Here is a 14,568-nt window from a genome sequence, read left to right on the forward strand (position 1 = left end):
CTATAAGGAGTTTCTACGTTCTCCCTGTGTATGTGTGGGATTCCTCCACGCACTCCAGTTTTCTCCTACAGCCCAAAAATGAATACTGGTTAGTAGGTTAATTAGTCAATAACCTACTAACCAGCAAATTATCCAATGTTTAGACTAGGTTTGATGTTTGACTTGTAGGGCTGGAAGGACCTGTTCCTCGCTTTATCGCTAAGTAAATAAATAAATCTTATTATTGTCTTATGCACACCTGTAACATCTCGTCGAGGAGTACAGAGTATAATATGGGCAAACACGATTAGCGTGTTTGCAGCAAATATGGTTATAATTGTTGTTGCAGGTTTGTCTGGATAGTGTGTTTTGATATGGGATTCACAAAGCTGAGATCAAGGAGATAACTAGAATCAATTCTTCTTGGGTTCGATGTGGAAATTACAGCTCGTGTCACCTGCAGCCAAGCATGAAAGGGAAATGGCCTAGCATGGCAATTCAAACACTCAGCAGTGCCGGGGTCAAGGTCGCAGTCAAATTTATTATCAGGAGCACAAGTACACGTGTGCACTGGTGCAAAGTAAAACTTGCTTGCAACAGCATCACATATGCAGGGCATCAGATGGACAACATTCGCAGGGAAAACATGAATTTGTACAAAAACACAACCTTACAAAAAAAAGAACACAAAACGAAAATAAGAGTCTAATTATAGTACAAAATGCTACTCCTGTTGCTGTACTGAGGCAGTGATTAGGGTTGTTCTGTTTGGTTCAAGAAGCAAATGTTTGATGGTAAATAGCTGTTCCTGGACCTGGCGGTGCATGGGCTTCAAACTCATGCACCTGCGAAGAAAGGAGGACTCAGCTCAATATATCAGGGGTACATCCCACTGCACCATCAGTTGTTTCCACAGGAGATATTGCATTAAAAAGGCAACGAAATGTATCAGCTATCACAGAGTGAAGCAAATTCAATGGGCTGAATGGCCTACTTCTGCTGCTATGTTTTATTAATATCCATCATTAAGTATCCTCACCATCTGGTCTAGGCCATGCCATCTACTTACAGGTCCCACTGGCAGGAGGTACAGAAGCCTGAAGTCCCACACCACCAGGTTCAGGAACAGCTCCTTCCCTTCAACCAACTATTTTGTTCTTGAACCATCCGGCACACCCCTAATCACTACCTAAGTATAATAACACTGGAACCACAAAGGGCTTCGCTGTTTTGTCCTGTTTCTGCTCTTTCTTACAACAATTATGCATAATTTATGTTTGATTTCGTTTTTTTCTTCTTGTGAATGTTGTGTCTCTGATGCTCTGTGTCTGTGATGCTGCTACAAGTACGTTTACTATTGCATCTGTGCACACATGGGCTTGTTCATCTGACAATCAACTCCAATTCAACTTTAAAAGTTCAAAGAAATTTTTTCATCAAAGTGCATTTGCTTTACCATATATTGTATAACCCCGAGATTCAATAAATCTAATAACCATAACAGAATCAATGAAGGATCGCACCCAACAGAGCGGACAATCAATATGCAAAATATAACAAACTGCGCATATACAAAAGGAAAAAAACAAAAATATTAACAATAAATAAATAAGCAATAAATATCGATTATATGCTGTGAAGAGTCCTTGAAAGTGAGTCCATAGGTTGTGGGAACAGTTCCGTGATGCTTTAAAATGGCAAAGTTCATCCTTCCAACCTATACACAATACGCAGGTGGTGAAGATGTCGGAGGATGAACAGGTCGATGTAGGATCGGGGCACGGAGTTGAAAAGGTGTGTAACGGAGAGCTCGGGATAACCGCTGCACTCAGAGCGTAGGCGCCCAACAAACCTCGCAAAGGAAGACACGATAATAATTTGCAACGACTTACCCAAAGAACACACTGTTAAAGCTACCTCCGATAGGAAAACTGTGATGGAGATGGAAACGCGCATTAGACATGCTGGAATTGTTTCTAAGTAGGCAGTGTCATGGAGTTGTATAGAACGATAACAAACCCCTCAGACTATCGAGTCCACGGCATCCATCAGACTCACATTGACGTCAATGCCATTTCATTACCCCTGAATCCCACCGACCCGTAGGATGGTGTCGGCTGTTCACAGTAGCAGATTAAACCTGTTCGTCTATTTTAGGTAGGTGGGCGGAAACAGCAGCTCCCGAGTCGAACACTCGAAATCTCTCCCTCTTCTTCTCCCTCCCCTCTTTCTCTCCCACTCCCTCCCCCCTGCCCCCCCCCCGCCCTCGCCCTCCCCCTCCCTCTTCCACTTTCCCTCCTTCTCCTTCTTCCCCCTCTTTCCCTGTCATACGTACACACACACACACACACACACACACACACACACACACACACACACACACTGGTGAAGGTTGAGATCCAACCCGCGTCTCTAGATCTTGGAGCTAATAGAAAAGATATTCGCGTTCACTTCATGTTTAGTAACAGTGGCCTGCACAATAATATCATATTTGGCAAATCTTCTTGTTCCAAATACTCACCGTAACATATTAGCAACAGTCTTCCTGACTGGATTCCCATGGTGAAGCTAAACAAGGAAATAGATCATAGATATATTAACTATCACTAAAACTCCACAACAATGCATAAATCTTCTACAGAAATCAATAGAGTCAGGTCTTTACTAAAGGAGGAAATAGTAACATTGTTTAAATGTCACAAGTGAAGCCCAATGAGATATTCCATGGCATGAGCTTTTGTCATGACATTGAGTGGGGTTGGTTTGACTCTGATACAGGGTTGTTTGGGAATTAGTTTGGGGATTGACACAGGGCTCGGGGACTGATACTGCCCACTTCACTCTATCAGTAGGGCTGAAAGGCCTCTTTCCGTACAATGTGATACACCCTGCCCTGTCCCTTGAAGATCTGCAATGTTTCAGTATGGTCACTGCCTGTTCTTCTAAACTCCAAAACAAGTAGATTGAATTTCATTTGCCCCTGGAGCTAGGACTACCCTTTTAATCAAGAAATTAGTTCCGCAATGCTTTACTAGACTGCAGTCAACATCATATTATTGTTAAATAAGAGTAATAGTACTATGCCCCAGATGGGACCTTACTAAATGCTACACAGCTATAACATTGCCATGGTGATTTCATGAGAAAAAGGAGGAATAGTAGAAGAGAACAATTCATAAGGAGATTGTTAGCCCGATATTAAACTGGTTTAAAACTGAGATCCAATTACAACAATGGTATTTTGGGATTACTTGATACAATCCGATGCTAAGATACAGATGCTTGTATATAATTATACCTAAATTATATTACTTGGTAGAACACAGAACAGTACAGAACAGAAACATACCCTTCAGCCCAATGTCTGTGCTGATCATGAGGGAGAATTGAATTAAATCTCTTCTGCCTACATGTGATCCATTTCCTTCTGTTCCCTACACATTCCTGTGTCTGTCTAACAGCCTCTTAAATGCCTCTGATTTATTTGAATTGGTAAATTGGTTTATTATTTGGTAAATTTCTTCCACCATCATCTCTGCCAAAGCATTCCAGGCACCCACCACCTTCTGTGTAAAAAACATGCCCATACATTTCCTTTGAATTTCCCCCCATCACCTTGGATGCATGCTCTCTGGTATTAAACATTCTGACCTCGGGAAAAAGGATACGACTGACTACTCTATCTCTACTTCTCATTATCTTACACAGCTTTGAAGCTTTGGATACTACCTCATTTTTTTAATATACAGTATTTCGGTTTTTGCACATTTTTTAATAATCTATTCAATATTCATAATTGATTTACTTGTTTATTTATTATTGTTTCATTTTATTCATTTTTTCTCTCTCTCTGCTATATTATGTATTGCATTGAAGTGCTGCTAAGTTAACAAATTTCACGTCAGATGCCGGTGATAATGAACCTGATTCTGATTCTGAAGCTCTATCACATCCCCCCTCAGCCTCTGCTACTCAAGGATGACAACCCTGTTTGTCCAACCTCTCTTAACTGCTCAGGCCCTTTAAACCAGGCATCATACTGGTGAACCTCTGCCAGACCTTCTCCAAACTCTCCATATCCTTCCAGTAATAGGGTGACCAGAACTGCAGACAATATAATGTATGAAGTGTTGGCCTTCATCAGTTAGGGGATTGAATTCATCATCCATGAAGTAATATTGCAGCTTTATTATGCTGTTAGACAACACTTGGAGTATTGTGTTCACTTTTGGTTGCCACATTATAGGAAGGATTTGAATGCTTTAGAGAGGTTGCAGAGGAGATTTACCAGGATGCTGTCTGAATTTGAGACATTGCCTAATGAGGAATGATTGAGTGATCTAGGGCTTTTCTCTCTGGAGTGAAGGAGGATGGGGGATGATGTGATAAGATGATAAGAGGCATGGAGAGAGTGGACAGCCAGCACTCTCTTTGTAAAAAAAAAACTTGTCCCATGCATCTCATTTGAACTTACCTCCTTCCCCTCACCTTAAATCCAAAGCAGAAATGGCTACTACTAAATGATGTTAGTTTAAGGTGACTGGAAGAAAGTACAGGGGAAATGTCAGAGGTGTCTTTTCTTTTACACTGAGAGTGGTGAATCATGGAACACATTTCCGGGCCTGATGGTAAAGGCAGATACATTGGGGACATTTAAGAAACTCTTAGATAGACAAGAAAGAAAGAAAAATGGAGGGTTATGTGGGAAAGGTTAGACTGATCTAATGGTTGGCACAACATTCTGGGCCAAATGGCCTGTACTCTGCCATACTGTTCTCTGTTCTAATACTCCATGGGTAGCCCAAACAGAGATTTATACAGCTGCAAGGTGACTTCCTGAGTCTTGTACCCAACGCTCCAACCCAGCAAACCCTTTTTGCTGTTGGACTCTGGCCATATTATTTGCCAAGGGAAATCTCACATGCAATTGTGGTTGTTGGGTACATCGCTCCCTCTGCCAACCCAACGTTGGCGTGTAACATCAAATACACCGTCATAGCCAGATTACAAACCCAGCACCAGGTGCCAACTCTCCAGCGTTCCGTACAACCACACCATGACCTCCCAACATTCACAGTCATTGCCCTGGCTGTTGGAGGCTGGCATGCTATTTTCTCTATTTACGTTTATAATGGAATAAAGTCCCAGCTTTCTCAACCTTTCTCGATAACCCAGCCAACCTATAAACTCTAATATTGCCTCAAACATAACTTCTTTTTCTCTATCAACTTCCACTGTCGTCGTTGTGTTTATTTTTCATGCATTTTATGATAATTTATGTTAATTTATAGACAATAAAACCAAAGGATAAAGGAACAAAATGAGACCATTTGGCCCATGCAATTTTCCTCACAGCCCCAATCACCTACCTTCTCCCCATATCCTTTTATACCCAAACAAATCAAGAATCGCTCAAATTCTGCCTTAAGTATGCATAAAGTCTTTGCCTCCACAGCTGCCTGTGGCAGAGAATACCACAGATTCCTACTAGCTGGCTAAAGAAATTCCTCCTCCTCTCCATTCTAAAAGAATATCTAAAAGCCTGGTCTTAGAGTCTCCTACCATAGGAAATACCCTTCACATCCATTCTATCAAGGCCTTTCATCATTTGAAAGATTTCAATGAGGTCACCCATCATTCTTCTGAATTCTAATGAACACAGGCCCAGAGCCATCAAATGCGCATGATACAACAAGCTTTTTAGTCGTGGCCCATCAGGATTTATCTTTGTTATGTTTGTCATATACTGCTGCTGCAAACTGCTAACGTTCATGGTGTTTACTCACCGGCTAGGTGCACCGACAATCATAGACTTCAACTTGAAACTCTAGACAAACCTTCCTTGGAGCCTCATGAGCTGAGGGGAGAAATGATATTAGTTGATAAGTTCATAGTTGAGAGGCATAGACCGTCAGAAACTCATCTTTCCCAAGGCTGGAAATGTCAAGCTGATAGGCTGGACATAGTTTTAAAGTGAGAAGGTAAACTTAAAAATGTGTGTGTGGGGGTACTTTTTTCTTAACACAGAATGTGTTCAGTACATGTAATGGGCTGCCAGGGGTGGTGGTGGAGGCAGACATGAGAGGGGTGTTTAACACGCCTTTAGACAGACACGTGAATGTGTGGGGAATGTGAGGGATACGGATCAAATACAGGCATTAAAAAATGGCTTCATTTAGTACTGTGTCCAGCACAGACATTGTGGGCTGAAAAGCCACTTCTTGTGCTACGTTTATTTACTTTGAGATGTTCGAAGTTCTAGCTACCTTGTTTAAATCACAGACATCTCAAACTACTCTTCCGCAATATACTCACTTCTGGCGTTTTCCAAGAATCTATTGCCACTCTCACCGTGCCCACTGGAGATGGTGGAGTCAGCTGACTCGATCCTCACACCACCACGGTCCGTGTGGGAAAGGGATTCCAATGGAGCTGATAGAGTTTGGGGATAGTCTGCACGTGGTGGTGGTGTAGTACCACTACAAAGGCGAGCTGTGGGACCTGTAGTAACTGATCAATACAGTAGAATGGAGATCAATAGATGGCTTATCATCAGTGACCTTCCCCAGCAACAACACATTCAATGGTCAAAGTTCAAGGTACATTTTAATCCAAATACATATGTGTCACCATATTAACTGTGAAATTCGTTTTCTTTTGGGCATACTCAACAAAGCTGCTGAATAGTAACTATAACAGGATCAATAAAAGATGGCCCAACGAGGATGTTCAGTTAAATTGTAGAAGACAACGAACTGTGCAAATGCAAAAAGAAAAAAATAACATAAATAAACAAGCAATGAATACTGGGAGCATTCCAGAACAGTACCCAGCTTGGGTGGGGGCTCCTGCCTCCTGCTCCTGCTGAGTTTGTGGACAGGTTGCCATCTCAGGCCGCTGGTAGACCCCCAGATAGAGGGGGCACATAGTGCACCATAAACCAAAATTCCCATCGAAGCTAGCTCTACTTGGCCACATTCGACCTATATCCTTTTAAATCTTTCCCATCCTTGTACCTATCAAAGTGCCTTTTAAATGTTGTTATTGTAGCTGCCTCAACCAGTTTTTTCAATAAACGTACCACCCTTTGTAAAACCGTTGCCCATCAGGTTTATATTCAATCTTAAGCATCACATCAAAATGCTGGAGGAACTCAGCAGGTAAGACAGCATCTATGGGAAAGAGCAAACTATAGGTGTTTTGGACTGATACCTTCATCAGGGCTGGAATGGAAGAAGAGAAGTCAGAGTAAGAAGCTGGGGTTGGGAGTGGAGGAAGAAATGCAAGTTGCAGGTGATAGGTGAAACTGGGGGGGCAGTGGGTGAAGTAAAGAGGTGAGAAGTTGATTGGTGAACGAGACAAAAGGCTAGAGAAGTGGAAATCTGATAGGAGAGGACGGAATATCATGTAAGAGAGGGAACGTGAAGAGGCACCAGAAGGAGGTGATGGTCAGGTATGGGGATAAAGAGAAACAGGAAAATAGGAATGGAGAATGGAGAAGGAGGGGGTGGGGGGGATAATTACCAGAAGTTCAAGAAATGGATGTTACCCAGATGGAATACAAGTTGTTTCTCATTCAACCTGAGTGTGACCTCATCGCAGCAGTCATCTCAGTAGTTCTGGATTAAAAAGCCTCACTCTGAGAGCAGTTCCGTCGGAAACGGAGGAACTGAGTGAAGGAACTGGCATTTGTACATGTGACAGGGTGGGAAAGGGTATAGTCCAGGTAGCTGTGAGAGCCAGTGAGCTTATAAAAGATATCAGTAGATCAGCTGTCTCCTGAGATGGAGTTAGAGAGACCAAGAAAAAGGAGAGAGGTGATGAAATGGACCAAGTAAATCTGAGGGCAAGGTGGATGTTGGGCTCAAAGTTCATGAAGTTGATAAGCTCAGTGTGGCTGCAGGACACAGCATCAATGCAGTTATCAGTGTAGTGCAGGAAGAGTTGGGGAGTGATTCTGGTGTAGGCTTGGAATTTGGACTTTTCCACGTATCTGGGGAAAAGACCTGCAATGCTGGGGCCCATCTGAGTGCCCATGCCTACACCTTAGAAGGAAGTAAGGTGAGCCAAAGGAGAAATTATGGCGGCTGAGGACTAGTTCCACCAGGAGGAGGAGAGTGGTGGTGGAGGGGATCTGGTTTTGGTCTATTGTCCATATACAAGCCGGGAACATTTAGGACCTCCTGATGGGTGATAGAGGTGTATAGGTTCTGGACATATGTTGTGAAAAAGAGATGATCAGGGCCAGGGAACCTAAAGTAATTGTAAAGACCAAGAGTGTGTGAAGTGTCTCGCATATAGGTAGGAAGGGACTGATCCAGGGTTAATAAAACAGAATCGAAGTATCAGGTATGCAGACACAAGTTCGGAGCAGGAGTAGGCAGAAACAATGGGTTTACTGAAACAAATAGGTTTTGGCATCTTGGGTAGGAGGTAGAACTGGGAGGTGTAAGTTGAGGAAGCTATGCAGTTGGTGGCAGTGGATGAGAGATCCCCAGAGTCAGTAAGGTCAGTGATGGTACAGCAGACAATGGCCAGGTGCTCCTTACTGGGTCCTACAAATCTTCCCCTTCTCATCTTGAACTGTGCCCTTCGGTTTTTGATTCCCCAACACTGGGGAAAGGACTGTGTGCATTCACCCTATGTCAGCCCTGCATAATTTTCTACATCTCTATCCAATCACCTCTCAATGTCTAATGCTCTAAAGGATGAAGTCCTGGCCTTTCAACACTTTCCCTATAACTTGGATCCTATTGTCCTGGCAATTTGCTTGAGAAACTGTTTTGCATTCTTTCTAGTTTAATAACATAGGTACTTCCCCCAAGCAGTAAGACTGATCAACAACCCCAACCCACCACCACTACTTTATTGCTTACTGTCTGAGTGACCCTATGTACAGACACACCTGTGCCGAGCATTATATACCTATGTAGATAAACTATCTTATGTATTCATATTTATCCTTCTTTCATTATTGTGTTTGTTATCTGATTGTGTTATTTTTGTGCTGCAGATCCAGAGCAACATTCTTTCATTCTCCTTTACGTATCGGTACTGGAAATGACAGTAATCAATCTTGAGTCCCGGAATTTAACATGACACTATGGGAGATACACCCTTGTGTGTTGACATTTTAAACTATGTAAGATTATTCTAACCCTTGCGTTCCTGGTGACTCATGCTTCTTATTCCACGGAGCTAGCAGACAGATTACTTTCTCAGGTCTCAGTTGTTCTCCAAGATAGAGGATGCACATGGTGATCCTGATGACCAAGGTTCCCATATAAGCTATCTCTATTTGGCCACATTTGGCCAATACCCTTCTAAACCTCTCCTATCAATGTACCTGTCAAGGTGCGTGTTAAACGTTGTTATTGTACCTGCCTCAACCACGTCCTTACATGTCATACCACACTTTGTAAAAATGTTGCTTATCAGGTTCCTGTTACATATTTCCACTCTCATCTTAAACCAATTCATTCTGATTCTTGATTCTACCACTCTGGGGAAAGGACTTTGTGCATTCACCTTTATAATTCCCTAAATCTCTAGAAGATCACTTCTCAGTGTCCTGTGATCTGAGGAATAAAGTCCTAGCCTATCCACATTCTCCCTTTAACTCAGCCCCTCTTGTACAGGCAATTTCCTTGAGAAACTGTTTTGCATTCTTTCTAGTTTATTAACATAGGTACTTTCCCCAAGCCATAAGAGTGATCAACAACCCCACCCCACCACCACTACTTTATTGCGTGTTGTCAGAGTCACCCTATGTACAGACACACTTGTGCCGAGCATTATGTACCTATGTAGATAAACTATCTTATGTATTCATATTTATCCTTCTTTCATTATTGTGTTTGTTGTCTGATTGTGTTATTTTTGTGCTGCAGATCTGGAGCAGCATTCTTTCATTCTCCTTTACGTATCGGTACTGGAAATGACAGTAATCAATCTTGAGTCCCGGAATTTAACATGACACTATGGGAGATACACCCTTGTGTGTTGACATTTTAATCTATGTAAGATTATTCTAACCCTTGCGTTCCTGGTGACTCATGCTTCTTATTCCGCGGAGCTAGCAGACAGATTACTTTCTCAGGTCTCAGTTGTTCCCCAAGATAGAGGATGCACATGGTGATCCTGATGACCAAGGTTCCCATATAAGCTATCTCTATTTGGCCACATTTGGCCAATACCCTTCTAAACCTCTCCTATCAATGTACCTGTCAAGGTGCGTGTTAAACGTTGTTATTGTACCTGCCTCAACCACGTCCTTACATGTCATACCACACTTTGTAAAAATGTTGCTTATCAGGTTCCTGTTACATATTTCCACTCTCATCTTAAACCAATTCATTCTGATTCTTGATTCTACCACTCTGGGGAAAGGACTTTGTGCATTCACCTTTATAATTCCCTAAATCTCCAGAAGATCACCTCTCAGTGTCCTGTGATCTGAGGAATAAAGTCCTAGCCTATCCACATTCTCCCTTTAACTCAGCCCCTCTTGTACAGGCAATTTCCTTGAGAAACTGTTTTGCATTCTTTCTAGTTTATTAACATAGGTACTTTCCCCAAGCCATAAGAGTGATCAACAACCCCACCCCACCACCACTACTTTATCGCGTGTTGTCAGAGTCACCCTATGTACAGACACACTTGTGCCGAGCATTACGTACCTATGTAGATAAACTATCTTCTGTATTCATATTTATCCTTCTTTCATTATTGTGTTTGTTATCTGATTGTGTTATTTTTGTGCTGCAGATCCAGAGCAGCATTCTTTCATTCTCCTTTACGCCTGTGTACTGGAAATGACAGGAATCAATCTTGAATCCTGAAGCTGTAATGTGACATTACAGCACAGTATACATTCTTGTGTGTGGATGATTTAACCTATCTAAGATCAATCTCATACATCATTCCTGTAGCAGGGTGACAAGATCTGAAGAGCGTACTCCAGGTGTTGACTCACCAGTGTTCCATACTGTTTCCCAACATTCGCACTCATTGTCTTGTCTGACCTGCTATTTGCTCTTTATATGCCCCTTATGATTCTGTGAAATCACATCTTAATCTTCTGCACTGTAAGGAATATATTCCCAGTCTACCCAACCTTTCTCTTTAACTCAGCCAACCTGAGAAACCCTAAAACTAACTCAAACTTCATTTCTTTTTCTCCGCAAACACGAGGAATTCTGCAGATGCTGGAAATTTAAGCAACACGTATCAAAGTTGCTGGTGAATGCAGCAGGCCAGGCAGCATCTCTAGGAAGAGGTACAGTCGACGTTTCGGGCGAAGACCCTTCAGCAGGACGAACTGAAAGAAGAGCTAGTAAGAGATTAGAAAGTGGGAGGGGGAGGGGGAGGGGGAGGGGGAGATCCAAAATGATAGGAGAAGACAGGAGGGGGAGGGATAGAGCCAAGAGCTGTACAGTTGATTGGCAAAAGGGATATGAGAGGATCATGGGCCAGGAGGCCCAGGGAGAAAGAAACGGGGAAGGGGGGAAAAACCTAGAGGATGGGCAAGGGGTATAGTCAGAGGGACAGAGGGAGAAAAAGGAGAGTGAGAGAAACAATGTGTGTATATAAATAAATAATGGATGGGGTACGGGAGGGAGATGGGGCATTAGCAGAAGTTTGAGAAGTCAGTGTTCATGCCATCAGGTTGGAGGCTACCCAGACGGAATATAAGGTGTTGTTCTTCCAACCTGAGTGTGGCTTCATCTTTACAGTAGAGGAGGCCATGGATAGACATTTCAGAATGGGAATGGGACGTGGAATTAAAATATGTGGCTACTGGGAGATCCTGCTTTCTCTGGTGGACAGAACGTAGGTGTTCAGTGAAACGATCTCCCAGTCTGCGTGGGGTCTCGACAATATATAGAATGCCACATCAGGAGCACCGGATGCAGTATATCACCCCAGCTGACTCACGGGTAAAGTGTCACCTCACCTAGAAGGACTGTCTGGGGCCCTGAATGATGGTAAGGGAGGAAGTGTAAGGGCATGTGTAGCACTTGTTCCGTTTACAAGGATAAGTGCCAGGAGGGAGATCAGTGGGGAGGGATGGAGGGGGGGACGAATGGACAAGGGAGTTGCGTAGGGAGCGATCCCTGTGGAAAGTAGAGAGAGGGGGGAGGGAAAGATGTGCTTAGTGGTGGGATCCCGTTGGAGGTGGTGGAAGTTACGGAGAATAATATGTTGGACCCGGAGGCTGGTGGGATGGTAGGTGAGGACCAGGGGAACTCTATTCCTAGTGGGGTGGCAAGAGGATGGAGTGAGAGCGGATGTGCGTGAAATGGGGGAGATGCGTTTGAGAGCAGAGTTGATCGTGGAGGAAGGGAAGCCCCTTTCTTTAAAAAAGGAGGACATCTCCCTCGTCCTAGAATGAAAAGCCTCATCCTGAGAGCAGATGCGGTGGAGACGGAGAAATTCTGAGAAGGGGATGGCATTTTTGCAAGAGACGGTGTGAGAAGAGGAATAGTCCAGATAGCTGTGAGGGTCGGTAGGCTTACAGTAGTCATCAGTAGATAAGCTGTCTCCAGAGATGGAGACAGAAAGATCTAGAAAGGGGAGGGAGGTGTCGGAAATGGACCAGGTAAACTTGAGGGCATGGTGAAAGTTGGAGGCAAAATTAATGAAGTCAACGAGCTCAGCATGCGTGCAAGAAGCAGCGCCAATGCAGTCGGCGATGTAGCGAAGGAGAAGTGGGGGACAGATACCAGAATAAGTTTGCAACATAGATCGTTCCACAATTATGACATGATTATGACTTCTTTCAGTTAGTCCTGACGAAGGGTGTCGGCCCCAAACGTCGACTGTACCTCTTCCTAGACATGCTGCCTGGCCTGCTGCGTTCAGCGGCAACTTTGATGTGTGTTGCTTTCTTTTTCTCCATCAACTTTTCAATCCTAGCCTGGTGGGTGCCTGTAATACGCTGCCCGGGTGGTGGTGAGGCAGATATGAGAGAGGTGTTTAAGAGGCCTTTCGGCAGGCACGCAGATATGGGGGGAATAGAAAGATGGATCATATGCAGGCACGAAAAAAAACCTTCATTTAGCATCGTGTTCGGCATAGACATTGTGGCAGAAAGGCCTTTTCCTATGCTACGAGATGGTCCAAGTTGTACCCAAATTATTTAAATCATGGACATCTCAACCTACTCTTCCGCATCAACTCTTTAATCTATTTATTTCCGTCCTTTGGCCAGAATTTATCGCCCCTCTCTTCCCGCCCACTGACGAAGTGGAGTGGGGAGGGGGTGCCAGCTGTCTTCACCCTCAAACCGTCACAGTCCGTGTAGGAAAGGGGTTCCTCCGGAGCTGTCGGGGCTGAGGGATAGCCCGTGGGTGGTGGCGTACCATTACACCCAACACGACAAATGCCATTTGGCCCATCAGTCTATGCCTTTTGTTGACCTGTATTTGAGCTACCATTGATTTCTGACGCAGGGAGACACCGTCTCAACCCGCCGCACCACCCTGCCGTTCTCGACCCTTCTATCTGTGGGAGAGGTTGAGTGATCGAGAACGGTTTTCGGAGTATCCCTGGCCAGTAAGTGAAGTTCGTTCAGTTCGGGGCGTACACTGAAACCGCAGCGTCTTCCTGGACCCTTGATTTTACCTGCCCACTCCTCCCGGTGCAATAAACCCCTTCCCTTAAAAATCCCCTGTCTCGAATTTTTTACCACTCACTCACCTGCAGCGTGTCACATCCAGGGCGCTCGAGGATCGTTTGAGAATTTCGTCCCGACCAGCCTTAAATAGAACTCCGATGCGTTGTCATCTCCCCGTGCTATTTCCTCCGGCGATGCTCACGGATTGGATCAGCAAAGTGCTGATAGTCAGTGTGCGGCACGGAAGGATTCATTTTCGTTGGGTTTTCCCCACACTCCTGGTAAATTTCCGTCATGTAACTGTGTATGCCAGTAGCTGTGACGGCTCACTGACCGATATAGTTTCGAATGAATGGGATGGAGCAAATGTAAGAAACGATTAAGGAAATAAGGACTGTCGGGATGGGAGGTGATGATGTACACAGTTAGCTTTCATCTCCTCCACCCGCACTAACTCCTGTTCTTAAATCCATCACTCTCATTACAACTTTTTAAAAAGCTAGATTACAATTTTTTGTAGGTCTGATGAAGGGTGTTGACTTAGTTTCTATCCTCCACAGACGCTGACTGACCTTTTGAGACTTTCCACCAATTTACCAATCACGAAATGTTGACAGTGATCATCTTCCAACCGACCGAAGGCAGAAGCTTAAACACAGCCCCAAACCCACCACCCACCCGCCGCCACACACACACACACACACACACACACACACACACACACATACAGGGTCATAGACCCACACAATAAACCGAAACGTCGACTGTACGGATAGAATCAGAGAGGACAGGAAAATTTTTAATTGGGGAAGGGCAAATTATGATGCTATAAGGCTAGAACTTGCGGGTGTGAATTGGGATGATATTTTTGCAGGGAAATATACTATGGACATGTGGTCTATGTTTAGAGATCTCTTGCAGGTTGTTCGGGATAAATTTGTCCCAGTGAGGAAGATAAAGAATGGTAGGGT

The 14,568-nt window shown here is 43.9% G+C and overlaps 1 protein-coding gene across 1 annotated transcript in view; it reads right to left on the reverse strand.

The window, feature by feature from the left end:
* Positions 1 to 13,709, reverse strand: part of LOC140201708 (alpha-tectorin-like) — a 52,915-nt gene extending 39,206 nt beyond the window's left edge. The window contains exons 1-5 of the mRNA XM_072266254.1: positions 13,681 to 13,709; positions 6,295 to 6,489; positions 5,766 to 5,836; positions 2,501 to 2,547; positions 1,872 to 1,910 (exon numbers count right to left, since the gene is read on the reverse strand). Coding sequence (XP_072122355.1) covers positions 1,872 to 1,910; positions 2,501 to 2,547; positions 5,766 to 5,788 — 109 coding nt within the window. The 5' untranslated portion in view covers positions 5,789 to 5,836; positions 6,295 to 6,489; positions 13,681 to 13,709. The remainder of the gene's footprint in view (positions 1 to 1,871; positions 1,911 to 2,500; positions 2,548 to 5,765; positions 5,837 to 6,294; positions 6,490 to 13,680) is intronic.
* Positions 13,710 to 14,568: the final 859 nt, after the last annotated feature.

Source organism: Mobula birostris, chromosome 8 (assembly GCF_030028105.1).
Source record: "Mobula birostris isolate sMobBir1 chromosome 8, sMobBir1.hap1, whole genome shotgun sequence".
NCBI lineage: Eukaryota > Metazoa > Chordata > Chondrichthyes > Myliobatiformes > Myliobatidae > Mobula > Mobula birostris.